Source organism: Mycteria americana, chromosome 9 (assembly GCF_035582795.1).
Source record: "Mycteria americana isolate JAX WOST 10 ecotype Jacksonville Zoo and Gardens chromosome 9, USCA_MyAme_1.0, whole genome shotgun sequence".
In the NCBI taxonomy this organism is placed as follows: domain Eukaryota; kingdom Metazoa; phylum Chordata; class Aves; order Ciconiiformes; family Ciconiidae; genus Mycteria; species Mycteria americana.
The window spans coordinates 327,255-338,685 of NC_134373.1; the positions used below are offsets into that span (position 1 = coordinate 327,255).

At 46.6% G+C, this 11,431-nt stretch overlaps 1 protein-coding gene across 2 annotated transcripts; it reads left to right on the forward strand.

The window, feature by feature from the left end:
• The first annotated feature begins 279 nt into the window (after nt 1–279).
• Nucleotides 280–11,221, forward strand: C9H21orf58 (chromosome 9 C21orf58 homolog). 2 transcript variants are annotated; one of them, XM_075511919.1, is made up of 8 exons: nt 280–339; nt 1,904–1,961; nt 3,846–3,913; nt 4,633–4,776; nt 5,245–5,359; nt 6,735–6,874; nt 8,621–8,793; nt 10,236–11,221. In XM_075511919.1, exons 1-8 carry the CDS (start codon nt 280–282, stop codon nt 10,249–10,251), a joined length of 774 nt encoding a protein of 257 aa, XP_075368034.1. In that variant the 3' UTR covers nt 10,252–11,221. The 2 variants fall into 2 exon arrangements, 1 of the variants encoding a protein (XP_075368034.1); XR_012777114.1 differs by lacking the exons at nt 280–339; nt 1,904–1,961; nt 3,846–3,913; ... (2 more) ...; nt 6,735–6,874; nt 8,621–8,793 and adding an exon at nt 9,576–9,709.
• Nucleotides 11,222–11,431: the final 210 nt, after the last annotated feature.

The window sequence follows — 11,431 nt, forward strand, 5'->3', positions numbered from 1 at the left end:
TGCAACCTGCAGCACGAAAATGCATTGAGAGAAATGGCAGAAAAAGCTGTGTCTATGACATTATGGTGAACATCTGTACTCATTTTTATCTGGAAGTGAAACTGAAGCTCTTATCTTCTTCCCTCAATTGCTCACAATCCTGTTTTGTTTTTTTTTTTTCCTAATGGAATTATTCTATGAAGATAGTGGAAGGGAAAAAATGACCACTGAAAACCTATCTGCCTTTGCTTAGCTTTTTAACCTGTTTTTGCCTGCCTGCTCTTCCAGGAGACTACTACAATGACAGATCCTTCAGTGGTGGATCACCTGACACGACTGAAACTCAAACTCCTAGAAAAGGTAAGGAAATAATTCTGCAGTGGTCACCTTTGCTCTGCTTTTTGCTCTTGCATGTTTAAGCATTAACATTGTATTTGAAATAATTATATTTCTACTGAGATACAAAGAGGATCTGCAGCCAACTAAGAACATCTTTCTTCATGCAAGCAGAGGCAGACGAATGTGCGCTGGTGCTACAGTCCCTGTCACTTTCTTAAATAACGTTGTACAAGTTTACATGGACCTACAGTAAATTAAAAATAGAGTTAAAGTGACTTTGATCTTATGGGAGATGTCACCAGTTAGCTCAAAAGCAGTTTGAGTTATGACAAGCAAAGTTTAGGAGCAAATTTTGCATAAAGAGGATCTCGGATTGTTTTAAGGCAAGTTCATGTCTTCTTTTTTCTCTACTTTCACATAAGATATGTTGCCTGGTGAAACATGGGCAGGCCTTCAGTGGAAGCACATGAAGTGCTGCACAGAATCCCAGGAGCAATTTGTGACTCCGCACACTAATGCACCCAGGGTTCTCCACTCAGCCCTGTTCCTCCACCCTCAGCACATCTGACATCTACTAGTGTGGATCTTCTGCTTCGGTGTCCTCAAGAAGCCCCTAGAGTTTTCTGGAAGGAAAAACAATTTGCCTGGAGATGCAAATGCTGGAAGTGGCATCTAACTGTCTCCACGGTGGAGTCTTTTATCTTGGATGCAGCAGCCATTTGAGGGCAAAGCTTTCACAAGTGTGGAGTCATGCAGAACCAAGAAAAGAGGCTGTGCTTGAGGAAAAGGCCTCTAATTTCTGAGCATCAGTGAACACCAAGGGCCAGCTGCTCCCTAAGGAGCAAGGAGTTGAGCACAATAACACAGCCAGCAGAGCAGAGGCCTAGCTGGCCAGCCCCCAGGTGAGGCAAGCAGGGCAGAGCCAGAGATGGTGGCCAGGTTCAACCAAAAGTCCAGATCTATCAGGCAAGCTTATGGTGATGAGGCAGGTCCAAGGCCAACCTGGGAAGTGTCTGCAGTTGGGGTCAGGGTTAATAGGATCCATGGCCAGTCACAGGCATGGCTGTGATTGAACTGCAGACCAATACTCATCCAGTATAGCTCAAGTAGGAACTGAAGACCTATGGCTGAGATTAAAGGGGCTCCTGGGCACATGAGCAGTGAGTGTGGATGGAAGCCTCAGGTGAAGCTGGTCAGGGCCATTTAGGCCTATTAGTGCACCGAATACCCGAAACTGTCTGGCATCGACTTCTTCCTATGATCCAGCTCTCTGCCCTACAAAATAAATGATGTATAAGTCTCCTGATTCACCATGCTATCAGTTTCCAGGTCTGGGATAGCCTGGCCAGTTGGAAGCATGACTGTTCTTTTACTGTAACTAGATCTGCAGTGAGACATTTCATATTTCTTTGAATACTTCTTGTAGCCCTTGCTAGCTGTGATTTAGCAGGTAAGAAGCACTGCTTCTCTCCACTTCTGCTTTATTTCCTCCATCCCAAACCTATCCCTGTAAGGTAGGGTTGCAAGTTGTTGTGAGCTTTGCTGCCTGACTCATAACCAGTTCTTATTGTGGTTCTACCAACAGAGACTAGAAAATGAACAGGAGAACCTAGAGAAGATGGAGTCACCTCTCCCAGCTGCAAGTAAAAGAGAAGCATTTGTTCTAATTATGGACATAATACAGAAAGGGCTTAGTGATGTTCTCAGGCATTGAGTTCCTCAGTAGGTCACACCAGATGATCACATCCCCTCCCTAAAAGCTGCGTGCTAGTGGTTGGGCATTTGGGTAGTCAGAACTTGCTCTGTCTTGGCTTCTGTGACAGGGACCTTGTCTGGAGGGCAGGAGGGAGACTCTGAACTTAAGTCAGTACTGCCCCAGCTCAGCCTGCATATCTAAATCTGTATGCCGCCCTGGGGATTGGAAGTAGCAAAAATGCAAGTTGCAGTGAAGCTTGTGCAGTAATGTCAGTCTGTATACTAGTCTCGGTCCTAACCAAGCTGGTGAATCTTAGCGGCCTTGCTGCAAGGAGAACAGGCTTGCTATACTGTGCAGCTATCTACATTTTGTCTTTTGAATTTCTTCAACTTTTTTTTTTTTTTTGACAAAAGGAAATTATCAACTAGCTGAACACAGACATAAGAATGACCTCCTGCCCAGGTGTTCTGCAGTCTCTCAGCTGTGGATGCTGGTTCAGCTGGAGCAAACTGCCAGTGATCCTATTTGCCCTAGCTCCCATACCTATACCTAGGAGTGACCCCCTGTTGCAGTCCAGCTGTATGCTTGGCTTTGGTGATCCTGAAAAGGAGTCGTTAGGATGGCTGTGTGTCTCTGAGGGATCCAGGCAGGAGGAACACTCCACTACTAATACTGCTTTGCACCTTTGAAGCTGACAAACGCAGCCTTGTGCAGACCAGAACATGGTTTCCAGTGTAAAAAAATGTGACTCAGCTTATGAAACAAATCGTTATACTGAAAGAGTTGGTCTTGAGGACTGCGTTGATAAGAGCTGGGAAACCATTTTACCAGGAAACCATGCATGTGCAATTACATCCTGACTTTGGTTTGGGCAGAGAGCTCAGCAATCCCAGCATGCTTATGAAACTTCCAAAGTTTCGACAACTCTCTGTAAAAGCCAGCAAAACAGCTAAAGGTTGATAAATAAGGGAGTTTAAAATAACTTGTGTCTTTATCAAACCCTTTCAAAGACTGCTATGATGTTTCACATACAAGTAGTGTATTCCCTTCAACAATACTCCCATGGAAGCGACGCATGCTATGTGCAGTGCATTCATTTCTTTGCATGGCACACCCAGTGTTTATATTATCTATGGATTAAAGGCCACCAGTAGAAGATAAGTAGTATTTCTAGACTGTACTGTGGGCTCATATTCATTGAGCTGATACACAGAGTTGGAAACTTTCAATGCTGTAGCCAAAAATGAAAAACCCCTTTAACAACTTACAGTTTCAAAATACAAGGTGATGCTTTTCAGAGCAGATGCCAGGCATGCCTCCAATGTATCTGAAAACATTCTTCATTATTTTTATTTCAAGTGAGTTCGAAATCAGTTGTATGTGAGAAGAACTGAAAAGGAAGTTGATTCAGAACAAAAAGGAAACAGAAAAGTTGACATTCAAAACTGAATTTGTTTTGATATGTCACAACAAACTTTTTTAATGCTTTGCACAATCATCCTCTGCATGTACAGGGTATATCTAGAAAATTTCAGGCTGAAATGAGTTTCTAAGCCAGGAGGCTAAAAGGGTACTTTAAAGAGCAATCTTAAAAGTTTGTTTTCAGAGAAGGTGCATTGCCTTTGTAGAGACGCTGAACAGCTGTGTTTGTATGAGGCATAAAAGTCATTATCCGTTTGTGGATTTGACAAGAAAAGTAGTCTAAAGCCTTTTGTGGAAGAAGTCAAGCTATCTTGCAACGCGTTTTCCAGAATTAATCTCATAACGTAGGTGCTATAATAGCTCTGCCTTTGTGATCCTTTGAGAAGATAATGGACTTTTCCTCCTTCAGGAAACAGATGTGAGGATATGCTCCAAAGTGCCCTAAGGCGAAGGAAAGATCTCCTGCAGGAGCTTAGGGTAAGAGCCCTCTCTGTGGACAGAAACAACAGAAAGGGCCAGGTTATCTGCACATCCGCTGCCAATGTGGATTCAGTTCTTTCCTGTCCTTTAGTTTTCCAGCTGGGCAGTGTTCAGTCCTCTGCTGGTTCAGAGTATTGAGGCTGGGCCAGCTAATCAGGGAGAGGGGCTGGAGAGCAGTATGTCTTCCCTCACTACAGCTGATGAAGCTTGCACCCACTTCAGTTAGTTGGTGGGTTGATTCTGTTTGTCCTGAACTGCCGTATCATAAGCTCTCTGGGGTAGTGCCAAAATGCAAATAGGGGATTTTTAATGCTGCCAAAATCGGGACAATAGTGACTGTTACTTATTCCTAGTTCGTGGAGGGTACCAACCATTAATGAAACATTTTACCAGACTTTTGGCAGTTTGTTCTTTGCTTTTTTTCCCATTCCTTTTTGCTTGTGCTGAAAACCGTATTGCTTAGAGATATGTGGGAAGAAAAACTTTCTTTATACTTGTGTGGGCACTGGTTGAGTGCTTCCCTTCATGCAGCGGTCACTTGTGGTCTGCCTGTCAGATGCAGCAGTGCTGGAAGTTTCTGCAGCAGTATTTTGGTGAGCGAGGCTGCACCCTGCTGTGGGCTCCCAAGGGCTAATCCCATTTAGTTCAGAGACCATAACAATACTGTCTGCCTTTCTGTGACCAGGTTTTCTTTAAGAAGATACTCGATTTTGCAGGAGCAGCACCTTCTGGAAGAGTTTTCACGGCCCCCTGCACCAGCTGGAGGACACTGTCATAACCACAGAGCTGCCTCCCCGCATGTCTATCAGATACCTTTTCCAGCTCCCCACGCGGAGCCACCAAGGATTATCCAGCAGGCAGTAAGGATCCTCTCTCCTAGGAAACACCACTAGCACTGTGCTGGTCTGAGACAACAACCGCAGGTGGAGGGAGTTGTGGGCTGTATGGAAACACTCATCCCACCTAAAGGGAAGATACGCCTCTTGCTGTTGTATGCAACCCTTACCGCCCTAGGCAAAATCTAAGGGAAATCATCTTACAAATAAGGCACAAAATTAACAGTGTGAATAGTTTACCATAGGAACGTGGTAGCAAGATGAGTGGGAGGATTGCCCACGCTTTGGCCTGGCCGTTCAGCCAGTTTCCAATGCACATCACTGTCTGCTTGTACAGCCCACAACCTCAACAGCTTCTCCATGAGGATCTTGTGGGAGACAATGTCCAAAGCCTTACTGTCCAGGCAGATGATACCCACTGCTCCCCCCTCCCAAAGATGAGGGAGCTGGCCAAAACCAACTCCAACTTCTCCATTTTCCTTTCTTTTTCAGATGCCGCCTCAGCCTGCCACCATCATCCAGCAGTTACCTCAGCCACCCCCCCTGATCACGCAGATCGCCCCTGCCCAGCCTTTTGCAGCCCCCCGCTCCGGAAGCGTTAAAGAAGGTAACGAACCCTCCGAGCAGCCAGCAAGGTGCTAGAAGTGCCCTCCAGCATACAGACTGGGGCAAGGTGCCACAGCGAGTGGGAGGGGGCATGGGAGGGCATCCAAGCTAGTTAGTGATGTGCTGTTTCACAACCGGGCTGCTGCTGGAGCTGTGGGAATTGCACTCCATAAATGGACTAGATACCATTTCTGAGAGTCTTTCAGACAAACTCTTATTGCTAAAACTCAGCAAAGCCAGGTTAAGCTGCTGGGGAAGCTTGGGAAAGCAAAACAGCTCAACCCCAGGCACTGAGTAATATTAACAAGGTCAAACTCATATGCATGGATGATTCCAAAATTAATAAACAGGCTTCTAAAATCTGTTTTTATTCTTTTGTTCCCTCTTAACCTGCTGTTCAGTCTCCTCAGAAAAATACAGGCTTTTATTATCCCCCGTGTTTGGAAACAAGACAGAACAGCTGAAAGTGCTGTTCCAAATATAGTGCAATGCCATTAAAAAGAGTTTGTTTCTAAACATAGGTGGATGGTACTATGAAATAATACATGAGCAAAAACCTGGGATGACTTCCCTGGCTCAACCTTCAGCCAAAGGTTTCTTCATCCCAGAGAGAAATCCTCAGTCATGAAATTGTAATATTTCTCAGTTTTTTCCTCATCTAAGTGTCTGGATTTTTGAATCAGACTTTATTTTCATAAACAAAATTGTCCCAGTTCGTGCATGACTTTTCTGAAGCTGATACATGTAAACTACTTCTGGGATGACCAGTTAAAAAAAAAAGGAGAGTTGCCTTGATTTCCCGCCCCCCCCCTTCTCCCTCCTTCCTTCCCCCCTCAAGCAAATTAGTTCCACTGCACAGGTCCTTTGTGATTAGGACTCAGAGATCATGGTAAGCAGATTTGATGTGCATGCAGTGAACTCTCAAGGTGGCACTGCAATATCATGTAAAGTTGAGGAAACCTCTCACACAGAAAGCAATGATCTTGAGCAAGCAACCGAGAGCACTCTAAGGAGCCAGTCCATGCTGGAGTAAGCGAGAGCGCTCTAGCACTCAGCCCTTCTCCAGCCTGCCAGTCAGCATAGCCAGAGGGGTGGGCTTGTAGGGAAACTATCAGACAGAAGATGCTCAACAGCAGCTTTCTTGTAGAAGGGAGAAGAAACAGGAGACCTGGTCTGAACGGTTTTATTCATAGACATTAATTTTGCACTGCCTGGCCAAATAATGCTGATATTCTTCATGCGTCCCTTTCAGCTGCTTTGTCTTGGCTGCAGTGACCAGTCTGTATGCTGGAGGGCACTTCTTACCAAGATGCCTCTGCTGCTTGTCAGTTGCTGACAAAGCTCTTACTTTCTTCCTTGTGGTGACCTCTTCCCAGATATGGTGGAGATGATGCTGATGCAGAATGCTCAGATGCACCAGATCATCATGCAGAACATGATGCTGAAGGCTCTGCCACCGATGGTGTTCGCACAGTCTGCTGGAGCCAGCTCTCCCCTGCTTTACCATGCACAGCAGGTAACGACCCCGGAGTCTGAAGGGCATCCTTGCTCACACGAGGCAATGGTTGATCTCCTTGGGAGGGTGCAGGGCCTGGACAAAACATGCAGAAAGTCTGGGACAATTAAAGCTGTGTACACCTTCAAACCCGCTGCACCAGAAGACTGTTACTGAGCAGAGCACAGCCTGCCTCTTTACCATGATGAGCACTATGACAGGACCTAATGGAAGAATGTCTACTCCACACATACAAACTGGATTCAGTCCAGCTCTGAAAATTATCTGGCCTGTACAGACTATGCATGTAAGACATCTGCACCGGGCATCTGCTGCTGCAGGTCCATTTGCTGCAAAGAGCAGGGAAATATTTGTGTTACAAATCCTGTAACTGGTAAAATTTGATCTGGCAGTTTGAAATGGGCTAGAGCTGAAGCACAGATTTTGTGATCGTACTTGGAGCCCCACTGCTCTAGCTCCTGTCTCACTGAAAATCAATGGCTACTGAGCTCTGAGAGGACAGATCTTAAAGATATTTTGGTGTGTAGATCTCTATAGGGATTTTTCCAAAATGTGTCCAGTGCCTGATAAGAGGTAGGTAATTTTGAACATATCCTTAGATGCCCAATTTCTAAGCTATTTTTAACATGGTGATATAGCTCTTTAGCATCCTTAAGTGCTTTGGAAAAATGCATTTCTAGTCTCATCTCTGGAGCATTTCTTACCTAAGAAGCAAGGACAGTTGATCTTTGGGGAGGAGGGGATGTCCCAATGTTGCAAAAACTTCCACTGTACTTTTCCTACCCCCCCATTTTCAGGCTAACTATGTCTTTTCCCTGTGCTGTAAGAAAGATTTGTTTTCTTTTTCTCAGATGTTAAGGTTGTCAGGTGCTGAGAACGTAACTCCCACACTCCTGCAGTCCTTGCCCAGCTCACTCGCACCTTTCCTACGTGTTATTTGCAAAAGCAACAAATGGCTTAAAAGCCCCCGAGCCCTGGGTTTAATGGAGAGGTAGGAAATGCAATCCTCCTCCATAGCCCATCTGGTGGCCTGGAGGGAGCTGATGGGTTTTTGCACCTGTTGGGACCAAATGTCTGCCCTGGACAGAAAGCCTCCGACAGCAGCTGCTAGGTCTCGTATTTCGGGTCTCGTATCCCAGGAGGCCACCTGCAGTGCAGAGGGGCCCAGCGGCTTCATCAGCCACGGTCCCGGGGTGGACTTGCTGTGGAAATGGTAGGCAGTGCCGGCTCTTCCTCATGGCAAAGCTGCACTGAGTATTGCCTCAGACAGAAGTCCTTTTCTATTTTCCTTAAACTTTGCGGTTTCTGGTTTTGAATACTCTTTCCCCCTTGCCACGAGGGAGATGTCTGGGGCAGATGGTGGTGCTGGGAGAGCCAGCGGACTCATCTGCAGCTTTCTGTGGAGGACCCTGCATCTAAGGGAAGATGGCAGAGGAAGAGCATGCATCCCCCCCGTCCCCGCCTCCCTCCCCAGGCCATCCTGTCACCATGTGTTTCCCTGACATAGACTGGTGGGATAAACTGGGGGGAGTGGGGTCTGAGTGCCCCTGAATATCAGGTGAAATCTGACATCACCGAGTGTTTGCTGGACTTTCTGTGTTGGAGCCTGCAAAACCCATCTCCAGACACGTGCTGAAGGACTTCCTTTACCAAGGGGTGGCTGAGTGGGAACCCAGCACCTCAGCCAGGGACCCTTTCCATGGGGGAACAGATTTCACAGATTGCCCCTTGTCTCTCTCCAACAAGGACCTGCAGTTTGCTGCTCCCCTGGCTGTGAAAGCAGACAGGCCCAGGCCATCTGCAGTGCACCACCACCACCACTACCCTCCCACAGGGCTGCTCCCAGTGCCCCATGAGGGCTTCCCATCCACATCCACAGCGCATCGCTGGACCAGCAGCATGCTCCCTGCCCTGGCTACGTAAGTAAACAGGCAGCCATGATGTAAACTTTTACCTCTTCCTTCATGCACAGGTGGGGTAGTAAGATAGACCAGACAATCCCATGTCTTCATGGTTCTTCACTAAGGCCAGTCCTGAATATTGTCCTTAACAAAACAATGGGATTGAGGAGGGTTAAGTGACGATTTGATACACTCAATCTTATAATTTGAGTAATTAACCCTTGCTTACTGTGGAATAAACATGAGGATCAGACAAGGTCTGCAGATAATACCAAGCTGTGTCCCTGCCACACAGAGCCACCATCCAGCAATGCTACATGGCTCCGCTCTGCAGTGGTTGTTACCCTGGGTTTTGGGTCTCCCTATGAACCCAGCAGACACCTGCTAAATAAAGGCTCCATGTGTTTTACATTCAGGCTAAGGTTCCCAGTAGAATTCATATTCTTAAAACACTGCTGAGACATTTGCTGATCAGAAATTCCTGGGGAAAAAACCCACCGCCACTCGCTAAGGAAAATGGTACAGGGGGAGGGGACTACTCAGAAATAAAGATGAGCCTTTGCGCTAAGCCTGTGCTTGCAGCTGGGGTGACTTTTCAAGTGTAGAAGTGGATGGACTTCTCCCCAGGCTGCCCCTAGGTCTGTAGAGCCCTCGAGCCCTTAGCAGAGGTCAGCAGCTGGCTCCTCCAGGGACTCACTTGCCTGTGCCTTCCCTGCTATCTCTGAGCTTGTCCTGGTCAGCTTTCTAGGTGTGAGCAGATCACACCCGGGACTAGTGTTGGAACTACTCTGCTTATATGAATGCCAGTGGCAGGAGGGGCCTTGGGCAAGGATCTGAGCCAAGAGAGAGCAGTGGCCTTGCCAAGTACATCAGGAGGGGATAGCGAGAAAGCAGGCGTGGAAGCAGTGGTGCTAGAATGTTCTTACATGCTGAGGTTGGTAAAGAAATGCATGTTGCTGGAGTGTGGTGGGGTGGCTGGGGACTTTGGGATGGGGACTCACTGTTGCATTGGTCAGAACACAGCTTTTATTTCTGTGCTGTGGCTCTTTCAAAGCCTTAGTGAACAGAAGGACAGGATGGAGGCAGCTGCATCCTCAGGCATGGGCAACCTGCTGGCAGGAGTATCTGTATGGCCCTCTTTAGCATGGGATTTGAATTCCTGAACGAATTATTTATCTAATGGGATGACAAGGGACAAACACTTCTACCCCTTTGCTCTTACATGGATTTGTAATCTGTACCAGTAAAGATCTCTTGGCTTCTTCCAGAATTGGTGCAGTTTGCAGAAATCAGCAAAGGAAGATCTTGTCATGGCTTTTAAGCTGTCTTCATCCTCTTCTTCAGCTACCTTCCACCACAGATTATGAGATCTGACACATCTACACTGTCCTTTTGCAGCTGCAGCCAGCATGCACTGTTGGCTATTACCAAACACAACAAAGCCATTTTTCTTGTTGCAGGTGGCCCACATACTGACAGTACGTGTTTCTCTGCAAGTGGACCATAGCATTGCTGAGGTCAACCTGTATTTGAACACTTCCTAAAGAATCCATCTGATTGACAGCCTAATGTCTATATGACTGCACATTGTTGGTACAAGAAATGAGTGGGAGAAAGACTGCAGGTGTTCAGAATGAACGTACCATGCACCTGTGGTCTGCTTACCGGTTTCTGCTAGTTCAGTTGTTTCCTCTCGTCTTCCAGACCAGCCACAAGCAATCACCACTTTTTTTGCTGTCTCTGCACAGAATCAAGAAAACCCATCCCAAAGTATCTTGCAGGCTTGGCAGCCCACAGCAGCCCCTGAACGTGAAATAATCTTAACACCAGTGTTATCTGAGCCCTTGCAAATGAGTATGACCCAGCTGCAGGGCTGAGAGTCCCCTTCGTGTGCGACTTCAGGAAATGCCCCTTGCAAAGGGGGCTGCTGCCCTCCTGGCGAGGATAATGCAAACTAACCCAGGATGCCTGAATAACGGTTTAGTCACCAAACCTCACCAGCCTGAAGTGTTCCTCCCTCAGCATTTTTGGTTTTACTTCCTCACAGTAATACTTGTCCTACAGTAGTTGCCTATCTGGGGAACTAAAGATGAGCAGGAACAATCCAAATGCAAGTTACCTGCATAGCAGAGCAAACTCCTGGCATAGGATTTTCCTGAAGACCAGCACTCTCCCCTACCTGTGTGAGTTGGCTGTGTGCACTATTTGGGTAAATAATTCTCAGCGGAGAAGAACAGAAAGAAATCTGCTCCTGCAGGCATGAGGTGTGAACGTTGCAGTGCCATGCCTACCCCCAGCTAACTGCAGTCCGCATTTCCTGCCCTAGGAGGGCTCTGACTCTCAGTCTCTCCCAAATCTCACATTTACAAAGCTACCCACGGTTTTCTTCTCAAAGAGCTATTGGAAGGTGATTTAAGCAGCCTGGAATTGTGTATATTTGTTTCATTATTTCTCACCTCTCCCTCATATAATCAGGGTTTAGACTTGATTTTAAAAAAATAATAAAATCCTGAGGTTCTTCCTTGGATAATGGCATGTCTTTTTCTTCAGCAACATAAATCAAACACTTTTTCCCTCTTCACTTTTCCCACTAAATTTCAGAGGGCAGGCTTTCATCCGAGCCCATGCTATCCTGTTCTTTCTGGTTTCATTTAGG